The 20,043-nt window shown below is 42.0% G+C and overlaps 1 protein-coding gene across 1 annotated transcript in view; it reads left to right on the plus strand.

Annotated features, from left to right (window-relative positions):
* Nucleotides 1-20,043, plus strand: part of LOC123507003 (mucin-5AC-like) — a 74,166-nt gene that overhangs the window by 47,136 nt on the left and 6,987 nt on the right. Inside the window, exons 2-5 of the mRNA XM_045259498.1 lie at nt 12,881-12,977; nt 13,819-13,909; nt 14,091-14,228; nt 14,363-19,972. Coding sequence (XP_045115433.1) covers nt 12,881-12,977; nt 13,819-13,909; nt 14,091-14,228; nt 14,363-19,972 — 5,936 coding nt within the window. The remainder of the gene's footprint in view (nt 1-12,880; nt 12,978-13,818; nt 13,910-14,090; nt 14,229-14,362; nt 19,973-20,043) is intronic.

Genomic DNA, 20,043 nt, shown 5'->3' on the forward strand with positions numbered 1-20,043 from the left:
ATATTCCAATCTAGGTCTTATTTTAGTACTTATCAATTTCTTTATCATTTCCTTGTCCATGTAGTGAAATGCTACTCCAATATTCCTTAGCAAATTATACGTCTCTCTGAAAATTCTATCAATATGGCTTACTGGTTGATTATTTTCTTCCATTGTCACTCCCAAGTCCTTTTCCTTTTTTACTTTTTCTAGTTCTACTCCATCTCCCATCTTATAGATTCCCACTGGTCGTCTTTCACTTTTTCCCATTTCCATGACATGGCTTTTGTCCACATTGAATTCCATCTCCCATTTTTTGCTCCATTTCCAGATCTTGTTTAAGTCTTCCTGTAGTATTTCACAATCCTCTTTTTGTTTAATGACTCTGCACAGTTTCGCATCATCCGCAAACAGATTTATGTAGCTGTTCACTCCCTCTGGCATGTCATTTATATATACAAGAAAAAGTATTGGTGCCAATACTGACTCCTGTGGCACTCCGCTGTCTACTGTTCTCCACTTGGACTTCATATCTTTAACTATCGTCCTTATTTCTCTCCCCCTTAAGTAATTCTTCATCCATCTCAATGTGCTTCCTTTTAAGCCACCCTTCTCCTCTAACTTCCATAGTAATCTTTCATGTGGAACTTTATCAAGAGCCTTTTTTAGATCTAAATAAATACAGTCAACCCATCCCTCTCTCTCTTGTACTTTATCAACTATTCTAGAGTAGAAACTCAATAAATTTGTCACACATGACCGACCTTTTCTAAAACCAAATTGGCTATTTGATAATATTTTGTTGTCTTCAAGAAACTCAATCCATTGCTTCTTTATTACTTTTTCACACATCTTGCATATTACACTAGTTAGTGATACCGGTCTGTAATTTAAAGGTTCTTCCTTCCTTCCGGTCTTTTATATGGGAACCACCTTAGCTCTTTTCCACTCCATTGGCACTGTTCCATTTTCTATTGAGCATTTTATGATGTTGTATATTGGACTTGCTAGTTCTTCCCTACATTCTTTCAGTATTCTGCCTGAGACTTCATCCAGTCCCATTGCCTTTTCCTCATCCAATTCCGTCATCAACTTTTTTATTTCAAGCTTGGTTACTTTAATCTCTTTCATATAGACAGTCTCTCTATTACCCTGTGGTCTTTCAAATTTGGATTCCTTAGTAAAGACCTCATGAAATTTACTATTTAACAGTTCTGCCATACTTTTTGGGTCTTCCATCTCTATCTTCCTTTCCTTCTTCTATATCCATCTCTAATATTACATGGTCACCCTTTCCCAATGGGCACTAGTATCTTATATCATCGTTAATTGGTGTATATCCATTGTAAAAACTAGGTCTAATCTTGCCGCCTCATCGTTTCCTCTGAATCTTGTGTTTTCCTTTACTCTTTGGACCATCAAATTATCTATCATTAGGTTCAGAATCTATCTCCCCAAGCATCTGTGTGTGTGTGTGTGTGTGTGTGTGTGTGTGTGTGTGTGTGTGTGTGTGTGTGTGTGTGTGTGTGTGTGTGTGTGTGTGTGTGTGTGTGTGTGTGTTGTGGAGTCCTTTTATCTGCGTGGGTGGTCCAGCTGGTGTACGCTCGACGCTGGTGGCGTGATTGGCTGGCATATGATGTTGGAAGCCTTCCTTTCTTTTTGTTTCTCTTTATCAGACATCAGTAAATGTTTTATGTTATGAAATGTGTGTTGTATTATACTTAAAGTTATTTTATAAAGTGTGACATAAGTATTGTGGACTGTATGCATATTATGTGGGGTACAGTACAGTACAATCACTCAAACTTCTCAGTATATGTGGATGGTGGAATAGCCCACGTAAAATAGTGAAATCACCTACACAAATACAAGTTGACAAGTAGGAAAAGAGCAATCATCACATATGGGCTGCCATACTGGCTGGAAAGGCCCATGCCACTCCCCCCATAGTCTGGCAAATCTTCAAGAAAAAAAAAAAAAGCCTACATAAATCTTGTGTGGTGTGGTGAGGAAGTACACAGTGGACTGGTGGTAGTAGCAATCCCTGTAAGATGTTATAACTACTACAAAGAGATATAGCAAGTTGGGGTTAGTTTAGTGGGGTTTACATAGTACCCTAAAGATTTTAATCTTACTTTCAGCCTTACTATCTTCAATCTGGAAAATCCTAGAATCCGGAATGCCTGAACCCCCATGACTTCCTGATTGCAGGACTTTTACTGTATATATATATATATATATATATATATATATATATATATATATATATATATATATATATATATATATATATATATAAAAGTACTGGCAACCCCCGTTTAACGAAGGTTCACACAACGAAATTTCGCTACAACGAAGGTTTCATTTTACTACCATCTGCTCGTTTAACGAACACCAAACTTGCTTTAACGAAGTTTTATCCAGGTAATTTTTTCCAAATTTGAAAGCCCCACCGTATAATGCAAGCTGACGGGCTTTTGAATACATCAGGAGCTGCTGGTACTAAGGCCTACCTCAGGAGAAATCCTGAGACACCTGTAGAATAAAGATCAAGATCAAGCCTCTCATGGACAACACAGGCGGTGCCGATACAAAGGCCTGACTCAGAAGAAATTCTGTGTCACCTGTAGCATCAAGATCAAGATAAGATCACGCGCACCACTCACTCCACAGTCAAAACATAACAGCGTCACCAGCAGCTCATCTTCCCTAGTTCAACTTACCACCAAAATGCCCTGCAATGTGGCCTAACTTTCCTAAGAAAACCAGGAAGTGTCTAACTCTCGAAGTAAAGCTGGGTATTATTCACAGACACAAGAGAGGCCAGAAAACTAATAACATTGCTGGCCACCATCTTGACACCATCTACTGTCTACTATTTTCAAGTCAGCAGACTCTATTAAGAAGGCTGGTGAGACCGTATCTTCCTTTGCAAGCTAAAAGAACCACCTGAACTTGTGACTCTACAATGGATAAAGTGGAAAGCCTTGTGGAAATGTGGTACATAAGTTTTGTATGCGGTACCATGATGCGCACTTTGTTTACATTTCACAGGTTGCCTGTTAGTGTATTTCCCGTTTCACTCTCCCTCCCTTCATAAAGTTAAGATCATCAATATTATAAAGTTACGTACATACATACATTAGTGTACATTATAATGACTTAAATTAAACTACCTAAATGTTTAACTTCATAATTTTTACTTTCATTAAACCTTTTACTGTACTATGATGCACTCTCGCTTTGCTTACTCTCAATGGAAGTTCAAATCAGGGGTTAAACTTGTTATAATCTGTTTACTTAATGAAGTTTCGCTTAACGAAGTGTTTTTTAGGAATGTAATATATATATATATATATATATATATATATATATATATATATATATATATATATACATACAGTAAAGTCCCGGGTTACGTCGGTCTCGAGTTATGTCAAACTCGTAGTTACGTCAGTCCACTATAAGGCAATTTAAGATTAAAAAATTGGAAATTTATAAGTCGTAAAGTGCGGGATTTATTGTTATTGTTGGTGGTTGCCCGCCACACCGCCCGCCTCACACTTGAATACAATAACACCCTGCCTCAGTTCCACCACACCATCGCCCCTGGCAAGAGTGTTATCCTACTTCTGCGTTTACTGACTCAAGTTCTTAGTATCTTGCTCAATGGCACCAAAGAGAAAACTTCTTAGTGACAGCAGTGATGCTAAAAAAAGGAAGACCATTACGCTACAAGAAAAAAGAGGACATAATTAAAAGACATGAGAAGGGAGGTAGCAGCTGTGTGTGAGGGAGGGAAGAACAAAATGGGAAGCCCGTTACTATGACAACGGGGAAGTTGACGACCTTGAGGGCTCGCACACCCATCACAACAATAACAACTCCGGAGCCTTCGTCTGGGCCACACGACACTCGCAGCTGACTTGCACCGTCTGCGTCTGTCTGCTGATCCCTATTGCATTTCCTGCCCCGCTGCCCACGCTTCTACTCCCACCGCACTGCACTACACTCCCAGCTGTCCACCCTGGGCGTCACAACATTCGACCTGCCCACCCTTCTAGCGGCCTCAGGCATCCACCCCCTCTCTGCAACCTGTAGTCATTTGCGTTCGTGGCCCTAATCAACAACAAAAACAAGCTTGTGTTTCATATTCCTACATACTTGTAAATAATATAACAATATAACCTTTAACTTACCTGAATGACCATAAACAATGATTGGTTGAAAACTCCATAATATGCTTTGAAATGTACGGAAACTCGAGTTACATACAAAATCGACTTACATCATGTGTCAGGAACGTAACTCTGACGTAAACCGAGGCCGCATAACGTACAACCACATCCGTTTTAGCGAATTTTCTGGGTTTGAATTTGCCGGGTGAGGGACTGAACGCGGAAGCTTTGCTGTGATTGTCTGGCTCCCCGCCTGTCTCTAGCGCTCCTGGAGTTGGATCCAAGATTCTTTAATAACCTCAGAGCAACCTCCTACCGCGAAATGGCTTCCATGAACGCTTGGAGGGACGGTGATGAGGTTGCTCTGAGGTTGCTTGGAACACCACCTCTGGAGCTGGTGTTACTGTCGTATATATGCATATATGTTCACAAAACATTTCTATTAGCTTTTTACAAACCTTACCCCAAGAAAGGATTGTTTTGTAATGCATAAAGTGAAATCTTCCAGGGAATACCAAAAAATAAGCAGAGATGATGAGATCAGCCACAGACTGCGGAGACTCCGGCGACTTGGCCGCTTCTTCTTCTTGTGACCTTTTTAGCTTGGCGGGTTGTCTTTCACCACGATATTGAAGTTGTTTTCACTCTGTAGCAGGGTCGGCAGGTGTGACAGGGACAGCATGTCTGACTTGTTTGAAGAACGAGTAGATGGAGGACTGTTTAATTTTTCTTGTTTTTTCATCATAGATTTCTTGATAAATCTGGACACTTTTCTCTACGTCATGAGCCACTTTGCTACTCCTGGCAGGATTTGTGTCACTTTCCTTCAGGGTTTCCAGAGCTTTTTCAATACCACCGAGACATTCTCTATGAATTTTGATGTCCAGGCCACGCACAGGTTCTTCCTCGTCTCCCTCTTTTTCTGCCTCCTGTGATGCCTTGTCTAGCTTTATAAGTTCATAATTTGAGAGAGATTCAGCATGGATTTCCAAAAGATCTTGAACATCAACTTCATCGAAGCCAGCCCTATGGCACAGATTTACTATGTCATTTCTGATCACACCAATGTTGTCTTCAGCAAAGCCTCCTGGGAAGTCATGCCTGCATTCCGGCCATACTTTATTCCACGACAAGTTTGTGGTAGACATCTTCACTTCATCCCAAGATGACGATGTTATCTAAGGCATGCTTGATGTTATGCGACTTCCAACATTCCCTGATAGTAGGCTTGCCAGGCCCATCTGTGTCCTTTATCAATTGTTGCATGGTTCGCCGCTTGTAGTAGGCTTGTAGTGTTTGCCATGATTATTATGAATATATTTGAGCTTACAATAGACCCTTTAATATTCCATTTATTCATCTAATTGGTAATGAATGTAAGTAATATGTAATGCAGTTAAAAAAGGGGGAGGGGAAGAGATAAGAGGCTCCAAGGGTAGTCAAGTTAAAGTCAGTACTGTGAGTGGCATGCCAAGTTCTTGGTAGACATCTTCACTTCATCCCAAGATGACTTGATGTTATTTAAGGCGTGATTGATGTTATACGACTTGCCAGGCCCATCTGTGCCCTTTATCAGTTGCTACATGGTTCGCCGCTTGAAGTAGGCTTTTAGTGTTTGCCATGATTATTATGAATATATTTGTGCTTACAATTGGACCCTTTAATATTCCATTTATTTATCTAATTGGTAATGCATGTAAGTAATATGTAATGCAGTTAAAAAAAGAGGGGGAGGGGAAGAGATAATAGGCTCCAAAGGTGGTCAAGTTGAAGTCAGTACTGTGAGTGGCGGGGAGGTGTAACGTGGATGACGTCATCACCCCTGGTCTCCTGCGCTAGGCTCTCTCGGATGACATGAGCGGATACCTTATCTGTGAATTTTTCTTACCGTATATTGAATCAAGGGTAGTAATTTCCAAATACCGTAACTGTGAATTTACTGGATAAAGAACTACCGTATAACGAGGACTTACTGTGTGTGTGTATATATATATATATATATATATATATATATATATATATATATATATATATATATATATATATATATATATATTGTGAGGGACACTGCCTTGTTTCCCCTTTAATTTATTATTTTATTATATGCCCATTGTATGGCAACCCCAAGCGCGGGCTGTCGCTGTTCCGCTGTGCGGCCAACCACATTCTCTTTGTTTCCACCATTTTGTTGTGCCTGCGAGCCTCGCCTCAGTACCAGGGTAGTCTTCAGCTGAGGTGGACGCGGACGTTCTTTGGTCTGGCACAGGGTAAAGAGAGCGACGTGTTGCTGGACTTCTCTAGGTGGTCGCTAGTCATTGGTCTGGGAGTTGTGCCCTCCCTTGAGTAGCTGGCTTGTTACTCGGTAGACCGTGGCTGTGTAGGACAATGGGCTTGTTGTCCTGAGAAAGTGTGGCCGGTTGGGGCTGCATTTCCTGTTTGCGTTCATCCACTCGGGTGTGGCGGCGCGGAGGGACGTGTTATTTCCTTGTCCCATTTTTGCTGTTGGTGGCTGTAGTCACTAGTGTTGTTTGGTGGGCGGCTGTGTGCCCCCATCATCTTTTGTGTAGTATCAGTAGTATACTGTATTGTAGTGGTTGTAGCCACGCACGCTAATGAAAAGCTGAGAAGCTTCGTACTGCAGGCCAGTGGGTGCGTAGTTGTCGTCCGCCAGACTTGTCTGTGACGAGTATCTGGACTCCGTGTAGGGCTGTTGTCACCCGTAGGTGGTGTCTGGGCTTGTGTGTACACCACCGGATGTGCTGTACAAATCATATATTGTAGTAGTCGTAGGCTAGGGGTGTCAGTCTGACAGGTGTTAGGAGGCAATTGTCATAGTAGGATAGTATAGTAATATATACACTGCACGTGTTGTCCCAGTCTGTGAGTCATCACCGTCTGCGGACAAGGCGTGCGGAGAGGCATTAATATTTCATAGAGAAGTGGGTGGAATTGTCCTTGTGGGTGGTTTCTCTAGGGGGTATTAAGGCCTCGCCCTGTTACACATAGCATCTACCATTTATAAATTCTACTTGGTTGGGTACAGGAGGAGAAGGAGTTGCTGAGGAGATTCCCTTACAGTGGGGGAAATTATACACTGTTGGCGACCTTGAAAGAACCTGAGGGTTACGGCGGCTGTGAGTTATAGTAGTAGGGACTCTGTGGAGTTTTATAATCCCCACTGTACTGACCGTAACAAAGTTGGTGATTTTGCCAGAATAACACTCTAGTGAGCTGTAGCAGTTAACCGCAGCCGGCGTGCGACGTAACATATATATATATATATATATATATATATATATATATATATATATATATATATATATATATATATATATATTCTCTTGTTTGCAGACGATATTGAAGGCGTGAGCAACTTCAGCATTGTTCAGTTTTTGCTGAGCTTTCTCTATTTGTCTTATTAATTCTTTGTTTTGAGCAGTAAGAGCCCCGATGAGCTGTCCAAAAGTAGAGTTGTTTGCAACGTTTCGTTCCTTTTCATGGAACATCTTCAGGCAGAATGAGTGGGAGTAGTGATCGTGGTGATATTTATACCCCCGTGGGTGGGTCAGTAGATGGCGTGCTGCAACCTGATTGGTTGATTCAGTGCGTGGCCTGGCGGCGTGTGTCGGCCGTGGTATCAAGCCGTGTAGGTCTTCTTTTTTGTGTGGGTAATATCTGTAGGTCTTGTGTTTGTAGATTCATGGCTGGTCTATCTTGTGCTATGTATAGTGATTCCAAGAAGAGTAGGCGGCGTGGGTCCCTTTCGCGGTCGATGATAGTGGTGTTATTTTCCAGATGTTTCCTTGTAGCGGTAGTTTTATGTGATGTGTTGTAGTGGTTCTTGATTGTTCCGTTCTGTAGGTGGCAGGTGAGTCTCCTTGACAATGTTGTCCTTGTCATCCCAATATATGTTTGAGGTCCACAGTCCTCAATTTTGCAGGCGTGTTTGTAGATGACATGATCTTCTTGTAAAGGAGTTTTCTTCATGGTGGTTTTGTTTTTTATCAGCAGCTGTGACGTTTTCTTGGTGTTGTAGTATATGATGAGTGATATGCAGTCTTCTTCGTTTGTAGGCTTGACGTGGTGTTGTATGATGTCTTTGATGATGCGCTCGTCTGTCTTGTACTCTGTAGACATGATGTTTTTGTAGTAGAGTAGTATTTTGTTTTTCTTTTCTGGATCGTCTTTCTTGTACCATTTATCTATGGCATTCTTGATGGCTGTGTTGACTTCTGTGTTTTCGTAGCCGTTGTTAATAAGCACCTGTGTGATGCGTTCTAATTCTTGGTGGGTGTTGCTCCATGTTGAGCAGTGTGTGAGCGCACGTCGTATGTAGGCGTTCATGGTGGAGGTGCGGTAGCGTTGTGGGCATTCACTTTTTCCATTAAGGCAGGATCCTATGTTGCTGGGTTTGGTGTAGACAGTAGTAGTGAATCCTGCATTTGTAGCAGTGGTGAGGACGTCGAGGAAGGGTAGGTTGTTCTGTACTGCTTCTTCGTGGGTATGTATATATATATATATATATATATATATATATATATATATATATATATATATATATATATATTTACATCTACGTATCAAGATTCTATTAATTTGAGATTATAGCATCATTCTAATTTTCAAGAAATTAAATTTTATAATTAAAGCTCTGATTAGAAACCATGGATCTTAATTTGACTAAAAATTGACACTAGAGGAAAATGGTGCATTTCGTCTGACTCAAGATGACGGAAGGAGATGACGAAACTGTTAAAAACGACAGAAATCGTCGAAGACAATGAAAAAAGTGCTAGTGTGATGCTGCCTTAAATGGTGGTGGGACATATGTATACTCCTGCCATGCTGGAATGACGAAGAACACTACTAACTTGCCGAATAGCGTTGCCATTACTCGAGTTGTCAGCGAGTGAGAGCAGGGGCCGGATCAAAGAACCAGGTTGTTGTCTATGTACGAACAACCTCCATGCCAACCTCCCACTCTCATAGCAACCTTTGTCAAATGGCATCCACAAAATTCGTTGTTGTTAGCGATTGGAGGTTGGTACCCTGCCTAAGAGTCCTCATTGGCTGCCAGAGCTTATACGTCACTACTGTGTCGTCATGAGGACAGGCAGCCAATCATAATGCGGCTTTATGTTATTCCTACTGTAGGGCTGAAGAAATCTTATGGTATTGTTTACAAAAAAAGGGGCTGCCGTGGTACAGTGGAACCATGTGTGCTTTGGGGTCCGAGGGGTCTCCAAGCGCACGGGTTCGAATCCTGTCCACGGTCCGAGTGTAGCTTAGGCTTCCTCACTTGGGGGTAACGGTTTCCTAGCGGGTGGGCTTTGAGATAGGAGGTACCCCAAAAAGTATCCCCTATAGCCCATAAATTCCCGTGAAAAGCCCACATGGTATGAATAAAATAACAAAACACTGATACAGCATCACATGCCCACAGCTACTACTCAACACAGTTAGCAGTCCTCACAGTGCTTTCATTATGACAAGTGAACCCCATAATAATACAAGGACACAAGGAGTCGCTGACATTGAGGCTTTAACACTGGTAGAGGAGGTGTGTCAGGGTGTGATTTCAGGCAGGCGGTAAACCGAAATCAAGACAAAAAAAGAGAAATATTGTTTGAATGTTTGCCATTGATAGCAAACACACTGAGCTGTTTGCTTATTGTTTCATCTTGACCAAATTGCATGTGGAATTTATTTAATGTTTTGGACATTGCTTTGCGTAAAAAAAAAAAAAAAAAAATCTTTCCGTTTGCTTTTTTTTAACATTAGTGACTTACATATCCAGTATGTTTTATATGGGCATATAAGTGAGGCAAAATTTGGACATGAGTGATAATTGCATACCCCACTGAGTCCTCCTCTGCTAGATGAAGGTCCAAAGCAAGTAATTCATGCTGAGGGAAGCAGTATTTCAATAGTAATTCACTATCACTCGGTGCCACGGAGTCAAGGTGATCCTCATGGCATGATCGTATATGAACACAGAGACATGGTATCCATTATAACAGGCAATAAACGAGTGGAAACATAAATATCGTGGTGAAAGCATCACGTAAGCTAAAAGAGTCACAAGAAGAAGAAGCGGCCGAGTCACTGCGAGTCCCCGCCACGTCAGCAACCGATCTCATCTCTGCTTTATTTTTGGTATTCCATGTAACATTTCACTTTATCCATTACAAAACAATCCTTTTGTTTTATGGGGGCCAGGTTTGCAAAAGGGTAATAAAGATGTTTTGTGAATAGAAATGTATATGTAAGACAGTAACACCACCTCGAGAGGTGGTGTTCCCAGCAACCTGATAGCAACCTCATTACCGTCCCTTCAAGCATTCATGGATGCCATTTCGCAGCAGGAGGTTGCTCTGACGTTGTTAAAGTTTCTTGGATCCAGCTTCCAGGAGGGCATGGGAGTAAAGGTGGCATCACACTACCACTTTTCCAGTCTTCTTTTTCTGTCAATTTTCTGACGACTGTCAACTTTTGCAGACAGTGGCTGTCACACACAAGCTTGCTTCTGCCTTTGCTGCGCTTGTCGATTGTAAACAAACATGGCTCCTCATTCACCCCAACTAGCCGCGGCTTTTTTGCACCTTATAATGTAATCAGCTTTTCTGTGATCCCAAAGGCAACGGTGATCTCTAATACTCTCTATGAGAAATTCGTCAGAGTGTTTTGTTCACTGACAGATAACATAACTGCTCATCTTGGCCAGCTACTTGGAAGTTGCCTTGGAAATATTCAAAAGCATCGCATATTCGCACTCCCCAGTTGTACACAAACAACTGAGGAACTTTTCATTGCTAGTCTAGAAGAAAGAAATATGTATACAAATATATATTCATCAACTTATTTAAATTTCTTCTGTCATGATATTAGCATTCTTCTGTTTAACAAGAAAAATTTTTTTTAATAAAAGTGTTGATTAGAAACCATAGTTCTTATTTTGACTAAAAATTGACGCTAGACGAAAACGATGCGTTCCGTCTGACTCAAGACGACGGAAAGAGTTGACAGAAGAGTAAAGAGATGACGGAAATCGCCTGAGACGACGGAAAAAGTGCTAGTGTGACGGCGCCTTAAGTGCTGCTGCCTAGCGGGATCGAGGGATCGCTCGTACGGTAGGTTTGAATATGTTTGGGGGCAGCTCCGGATAGTAGCGAATTCCAGATAATGGCGATCCGGATACGTGGGTGATTACTGTACCCACAATTTGGGAAGAAAACACATGTTGAACTCTTGCATTTTCCAGTGTAGTGATGATAGAACTAAAAAAAAACCTGAACTCGCAATTGGAGCAGTAGGTGGGTGTCCATGATGAAAGCAACTTACCAAGTGGTAGAAGCTGCTGTGTTTCACCCTTTCTCATGAGAAACAAATGCAATACTATATGTGCAACTCTTAGCATGGCAGGCTCTCATTGGACGTCCTATAGACAAAGGTCTGTGATTGGTTTTGCCCTGATACATCATTTAAGTAACTACTGGCATGGCAGGCTCTCATTGGATGCCCGTGACATGTGATTTATAGACACCACAAACCCCACAGGACCCACAATGTCCTACTAATGTAAACAGCCACAAGAAAAAGAGGAAGAAGACTGTGGAATACTGCTCACTGGACTTAGTTTTTGGGAGGCATTTACCAAACTTTGAGAGCCTGTGTAGGGCACACTAAGGTCAACCGCCAAATAAAACCACAATAAACGTTGGGCATAAACTACCTCATCACTAAATGTCAGTATTTTACTGCTTCATTAGGAGTCTTTTTGGTAAGATTTATGAAGCAATCTTTAGTATATATTATCTATTTAGAAATTGCTAACTCATAGTATTTGCACTAAATTTCTAGGGGATGCCAGCCACCACAGAGAACAGTGTACTTTACTAGTATGTCTTTGGCAGTGTCTGTGTGCCTGCATGAAAATCATAAGTCATCCTGATGGCAGTGAAATAGCCTAATCCTGGATTTGTAATGGAAAACAGTTTGCAGATTAATAAAAAATGGACAAAGTCTATCAGAAAATTAGAAAAATCATTCACTTTTGTGAGACAGGTAATTTTTTAAGTAAATATGGAGAGAGGCATGAGTCTGGCATTAAAAACAAGGATTGCATATATTTTGGTGCCTGGAACGCAAAATGAGCACCCCTTACCATTGGAAAAAATTTGCTAGACTTTTTAATTTTTTTTAAATGCAGAGATTTATATGTTCTATCCATTTACAACCATTGATGCATTCTAACTAAATGTAACCTTCAACTAAGTCTAACTTAATCTAACACTTTACCTAACTTGATGCAAGAATTTTCTTGTTCTATGCAAAACATATTTATTACCATTTAAACTAAATGATTAATTTGTTAGGGAAAGTGTATAGAACAAGAGCGTTTGAGAAAAATGTCTATTTTTCCTTTTTCATGTCAGTGAGACTGACGGCTTTCTCCAGTAATACTCACTGTTACTATATCTCTAATTTTTCTGATTTCTTTCTTACATCAAACTCAGAACAATATGTATTTTATCACCAGACCTGAAACACTCTAATACCAAAGAGATTAGTCACAGGTTCCACTGTAAGATGGAACACTTCAAAATCAGCTTTTATGAAAAGAGTTTATTTCTGAAATGTCCTTCTAGTATCCAAGGCATTGCTGATGGATGAGGTTAATCTTTAGGTAGAGTGTAATTATTATAAAGTGTTTCTTTTCATAGACAATGCAGAGAGCTGGAGGCCGCCAGACGTCACCGCTTCAACTGTGTCCTGGAGACGCTGCGGAAGGAGCTGCCAAACTGTGAGCCATGTGCCAAGGTGAGACCTGAGAGGCTTGTTGAACTACTGATGTTTGTTGTATTAGATATGGGTTTATTGTTAACAAGCTAGTGAAAATACAATGGGTATGTATAGATTTTTTATCTTCTTGTGTTATGACATTGATTATTAGGTTTGACATAAGTATACAATAGATTCTTTATTTACATAGGATAAAATCTGAGCATTTCTTCCATGATATTTTCTTTCTTAATGCATCAGAGAAATTGGTTCAGAAAAAAAAAATCCATAAAAACTGCTCTCATTACCATTCCTGAAGAGAAACTGAAAGTTCTTTATATTCTTCATTTGAAGCAGTTCAAAATTCATCATTAAAAAGAGAGTGAAAATACTAGTTAAATCATGCATTAATGAGGTTGACAGAGTAGAGATGATAGTAAGTAAAAAAAAATGTATAGTGAGGCTGTGGGAGAATGGGTGGGATGTGTGTAGTTAGCAAGTCCAGGGAAGCAGATTGCATGAAAATGATGGTAGAAGGTGGTGAGAGATGCAACACTGCAGTCACAGGTGGGCAGATGAAGAAATTGAATTTTGAAGCATGTTTGCCCTGTCTCATCCAGAAATAATGGGAAGGTCAGAAGTCACGCATTCTTCTTGCATAGTAGATCTGTAATGCCTGAAACATTTCCATTTTTGTATGTTCAGAGGTGGTACTTGAGTGTTAAAGCATGTACTCATTATGAAACACAGTAATTGTCAACTACATCTTTTATAGTACAGAATAAATACCTTATTTGTCATTCTTATGGAAGTTTTCAGGTCTGTGTATTGGTTTATGCTGTGCTATTATTTAGAGATATAATGTGCAATTGTGTTACAGGTGGAGGTGATACATGGCGCCATCAAATACATTCGAGAGAGCAAGGCCTTGAAGGAAAGCCTTCTCAGTGGGAATGGTTCACTAGAGCTCAGTAAGGAATTTTAACTTTCCCTCCAGCTACTACTCAGAATTTTAAGATATTGATTTTTATTTGGGTTTTCAGAAACTTAAATATCCTGAGTTCACTATTGCTTATGCCTAGACTCACGAGGACACCATGCTTACAGGATACTAATGATCTTTCTTGTGATATTTGTGTATCTTTTCCACAGAACGTGAAATTCACCGTTTGCTGAAGCAAGTGGCAGTGTTGAAGCAACGCAATGCAGTCCTCATGAAGCTTCTCCAGGAGATGGGCCTTCGTTTTGACACTGATGACAGTGGTGGGGAGCTCATCTGCACAATACCAGGTGGATTAAACACTATTTGGAAGGGTTTGCATGCTGGTGATTAGAAACAATAGTCTCACAATTCTTATGTCTATTTCCTTGAAATTGCTCTTCTGTTTAAGGCACTTCATTCTTTTAAGTGAAAAATTTTATAGGAACGTGTGTCCAGAACAACTGCACCAATGCTACAGTGAAGAAGCTGAACTATGGCCAGCGCACTCCTGTGGTTGTCAGGGAGCAGGTCTCAGACAGCCATGACGAGGATGAAGATGACCCTGGAATGGACTGTCCTGACCTTGAGCCTCACCCTAAGCCTGAGCCTGAGCCTAAGCCTGAGCCTGAGTCTCCTGAAAAAGTGCATCGACCTTCCCTTGAGAATCCCAGTGTGCCGCCCACCAGTGAGCAAAAATACAGTGCCTCCAATACATATACCAGTCTGCCACAGAGAAATGGTGGGAGTTTATGTAGTGGCAATAGTGATATCAGTAGTAATAGTGACAGCAGCAGTGATAGTGGTAATAGTATTAAGGTTGGCAGTAAGAAACTGGCAGCACTAGCAGTGAAACCAAGTTCCGAGGCTGTGTTCAACACTTCTCAAGCTGTGATACGTCAAGAGAACAACAATATCATAACCCTTCCTTTAATTAATGATAAGGAGCAATCAGTGACAGTATTACCACGGACATGTGAAAGTGCCCCCATTACAGTGAGGAGTGTGAGTCCAGTGCGAGTGTTGTCTGAAAGGAGTGTGTCTGACAAAGAATCCAATGTAAATATTGCTCTTGTTAGGGAAAGAGTTGATGATCTGCCAGAGACTGCACAGGAAGCAGAACAGGAAAGAAGTGTTCCATCCACAAAGGAAAAGATAGTAGTGGAAGGTGTCGACAAACATGGGACAGTTACTGTGAGCATCATAGAGGAAGAAGACCCCAAGACCATTAGCTCCCCACCCAAGCAGGTCCCTAAAGTTGGGGTAGAGAGAGCTTCAAAGATACCAGAGGCTGTGAAGAAGTCTGTGTTTACTTCTTCTGAAACTTGCTTGGGGACACAAAATGTACCAAGTGTTACCATACGTTCAGAGGTACAGAGGCAAACAGTATCCTGTCCACCTCAGGTTGCACCTCAGTCCTGCACTACCTTCCGCACTCCTTCACAGATGGTCACGCTGCAGGTTCAGGGAGAGGAAAAGAGTGCCACAAAGGGACAAAAGGTCTTTTTACTTCAGTGTGGCAACCCAGGTCCAGGCACTATTCAGTTAGTGTCTCCTATCACTGATAACTCTCAGCGGACATATGTGACCTCCTGCCTCCCTGGTGTGCCCATTATGTCCACAGGAGGCCCTCCTCCTCTTATTCAGGGAGGAAAAATTGTTAAAATGGTTAATAGTTCTCCTGTATTCCTCCTTCCCCGCCAACCAATCATCACGCCCATTGCACCTGTAGCAAGACTGAAACCCATTGCCCCTAAACCTTGTGCCTGTAAGCCAGTGTCCTCCTGTCCTTCCCGGCCCATAGTGAGTGTCTCCACTCTCTTCTCCAAGACACAGATCTCACCTACTAAAAAGGAAGCACTACCAGCCAAAACACCTCCAAAGCCTAAGCGCCTTCTTGAAAAATGTGATGACAAACCTATCAAACGCAGCAAAACCTCTTATGAGCAGGATGTGGCAGTAGCATCTAAGCTGAATCCTATCCTGCAACAACAACAGGGACAGCAACAGCAGCAGCAACAGCAACAACGGCAACCATCCTTGGCAACCTCTCCACCAGCCCTTCCGTCCCCACAGAAGGAAATGACTATAGGTCAAGTAGAGATTCCTGATGAACAAGGACAAGATTTACAAGAAATCTCCACCTCAACTCTAAATGGCCTGGTGCACTCAGCAAGCATCATAGACTGTGTGGAAGAGGATGCCCTTGGAAACATCATGGACATTCGAGTTGTGGACATGCCCTGTGTTCACGGCTCTACCATGGACACAGCAAACAGTGCAGACGACAGATTGGTTGAGATGCTGCGCTCCATTGATGAGAGTGATCCAAGATCGTGTGACTTTTCCCCGCCCTCTTCACCCCCCGTGGTCAACTCAGAGGCTTTTGTCAAACCAGTTAAGTTGTCAGACCCGCAGGAAGCTGCAGAGGTGACACAGGCTGAGACTGTCAGTCACAGTAATAAAGTGACTCTCCCAGAGACATCCAGTCAAGAGGCATCTCAGACAAGCTCACCACCACCAACACTGAAGGACGGAGAGGCCATAGAATGTGTAGTTAGTTCTAGAGGGCCCACTGAAAGTTCCCTAAATAGTAGCTCATACAGCATTACTTCTTTGTGTCTCTCATCTCGACCTCCTGAGGACATTGATACACCTATCCAGGATATTCCTTCACACCCACATCATTCATCCTCCAGTACCTACCTCCCTGAGCTTCCAGATACATTACCAGATGGCACAGCATCCTCCTTGCATTCTATAACCCCAAGCACCCAAGCAAGAGTCTCAACACCCCTTATTCTGTCTAGTTCTATGTACTCATCACTTCCTTCCTCACTTTTATCTCGGGAGCATCTTCCAAAGGCATCCTCTGCACCTTCAATTTGCCAAGTTACTTTATCCTCTTCCTCTTTTTTGTCCCCTTCTCTATATCCCCAGCCTCCATCCAATCTGAATTTGGGCTCTCACCCATTCACTTTAGGTGCAACAGCACTCTCTATCCCTCAGACAGCCTTCTCTGACCATCTTCCCTCTTTTGTTCCCCATTCATCTTCTACCATCACCACTACTGCTACTACCACCACCTCCACTGCTGCTACTTCCACCACCACCACTACCATTACCATCAGCTCCACCACTAACACAACCTCCACTACATCCTCCTCCTTGCCTTCCTCCTCCACGCTTACCACCAAAGTCACCACAAACAATTTTACTTTCAGTTCTTCTTCTTCTACTGCTTCATCTGCCTCTATTTCTACTGTCTCTTCTTCATCCTCCTCATCTACCTCCTGCTCCCACTCTCTTTCTTCTGCCTCTTCTCATTCCTCTTCTTCCTTTTTGTCTTCCTCATCATCTTTCCCATCCATCTTTTCATTTCCATCTTCTTTTCTTCCATCTTTCTATTCTTCTTCCTCTTCCTCTTCTAAGCCAGTATCACATATGGGTGTTGATTCCTTGGTGCAGCCTTCCTGTCCAGCCACTACCTCTTGCTCCTCTTCATCTTCCTCTTCATTGTCATCCCCTGCCACCACCACAATCACTACCACTTCAGCTTCTCTTAACTGTACTTTAGTACCAAACTTATTTATGAATTCATCAGTTGTGTCCACTACCTCAGTGCTTCAGCCACCATCTCTTGCTCCCTTGCCTCTGTCATCCCCTGCATCCTTGTTGCTACCATCATCAGCTCCAGTCACACTGTCACCTATCACTACCTCACATTTACTGCCTCTGACTACCACTGTCTCCCAAGTACTCAGTCAGAAGACACAAGAATCATCAAGTTCTGTTTCACTCCTCCCTTCTGCCCTGTCCATGTCATCATTATCTGTTCCTATGTCATATTCTGTACCATCTACATTTTCTGTGTCTCTGTCATCTGTTAAAAATGCTCCACTGTCACTAGCACCATCAACTTTGCCATCACTGTCCCTCTCATCAGCTACAGTTACGCCAGTACTACCACACAGCATTGAAGCATCACTGCCAATGTCATCAGCAGCAATAGTTTCTTCTCCACTGTCTTTGTCATCCACGTTCTCAAAATCAAGGTCTTCATATCAGATTGCTTCCCCATCATCCACATTCTCTTTCTCACTAACAGCACCATCATCCACATCCACCGTAATTATATCATCCTCTTCTTCCTCAACTTCTACCTCTAACTCCATATCTAACTCCACTTCTATACCTACCTCCACTACCTTTTCCTCTTCATCTGGCCAGTCTAGTAGTATGGGGCAAGCATCTAGTTGTGCCTCTATATTCTTCTCTAATCATTCAACATCATTCCTACAATCACTTCAATCATTGTCATCCACCAGCACCTGTGCCCCAAGCCCCCTGTCTGTTGATGCTCTCAGTGCCCTGCCAGGTTGTGCCTCACTTCCTGGACCTTTGTTCACATGTGCTCCTTCCACTTTCACCTCCCTGATGATGCCAGTCACTCAGACAAGTTTGATGCCATCACTACCCACTGAACCATATGGCAGCATTGGGTTTGAGGGTCTCTCTCTTGCCTCCCCTGTTTTTGCCACCCTGGGTGCTAAGATGCATGAAACAGGTAAATCAGACCCCATGGGAGCAGGAGCCAGCTCACTCCTACACTTCCCAGAGGTGCCTTCTTCGTCTTGTGATCCAGTTCCTAATTTCACACCTTCAGTAGGAGCTCCAATCATGCCCCTGTTGCCCCAGATGAGGACAGGTTTTGGGGATACAGATGACAGAGCTAAGAACTCTCACAAAAAGAGAGACAGTTCTGGTAATAGTCTTGGAATTGGTGACAGCATGTTGCTCAGTATTCCACCACTTACAGCAACTTCATCAACAGGAATATCATCAGCAGCACCTATTTCTTCAGCTGAGATACCTGTTACTGCATGTAAATCACAAAATCAGACCAAACCTTGCACTTCAATTAGCTTAAGAATGGAGATATCAAAATCTTTCTCTTCAAAAAATGAAGCCATTCCTATTCTTCTCACCACAGCTGTATCAGAGAGACCAAAGCCTGTTCCATCTTTAACAAAGAGTGAGAAAGATGTGCCTATGATAAACTGTCACAGTAGTGACCAGAAGTCAAATAGCAAAGTTTCAACACACAATTTTGCCACTCCTAATCCAAAATCTCAGGCAGAATCTGTGGCAGCTTCAAGCAAGATTCAAGAGAGATCAGAATGCAGAAAGGAGCCTCAACAGAAAGCTTCACAGAGTAACGAAGCAGGAGCAAAACAGAAAATTTCCAGCATAGAAGCCAAGGCAAATGAACAGACATGTACTGACATGTTTGGAAAAACTTGTGCATCATCTTCAAAGATGATGACTGAACATTCTAGATTAAAGAAGACTGAGCATTCTCAGGATAGTGTGTCTCAAGATAGCAAACAAAATAAACAAAAAGAAAAGACTCTTGTAAAAGAAAACAGCAATTCAAATCCTCTGAAACAATTAGAAGTAGAAAAGAATAGATCTTTAAATTCAGAAATTCCAAAAGATAAACAAATCTGTCAAGAAACAACAGAGACTGATGAGCTCCAAGCAGGAATCACATCTCAGAATCTTTTAGGAAGAAATATCAGTACTAGTGGCAGTGAGTCTGAACTTCCTGACCTTTCCCATCCCGTCCAGGTGACTCATACAACAACAGCCATGCTGTCAAAGAGAGCTGATGACATTCCTGCTGTTGCTTGCAGTGGGGTGCCATCACAGTGTGGGAGTGAACAGCTGTTGGCAAGCATCTCGGAGCAAGATCTTAACAGTCAAGTCGGAAGCAACAATATGCATCATAATAATTCAAGGAAACATGAACATGATATAATCAGTAGTACAGATCAATTGAAGATGAGACCGCAAGTGAAACACCTTTCTGTTCAGCAGCAGCTGGTACAAAAGCATCAACAACATCACCAGCAACTGCAAGCAGTCCAATCCCAACCACAGCAACAACAACAACAACAACAACAGAAGCAATTACATTTGCAGCATCATCAACAACAGCAGCAGCAGCAGCAACAACAACAGCAACAACAACAACAACAACAACAACAACAACAACAACAACAACAACAGCAGCAGCAGCAGCAGCAGCAGCAGCAGCAGCAGCAGCAGCAGCAGCAGCAACAA

This window comes from Portunus trituberculatus, chromosome 21, assembly GCF_017591435.1.
Source record: "Portunus trituberculatus isolate SZX2019 chromosome 21, ASM1759143v1, whole genome shotgun sequence".
Classification (NCBI taxonomy): Eukaryota; Metazoa; Arthropoda; class Malacostraca; order Decapoda; family Portunidae; genus Portunus; species Portunus trituberculatus.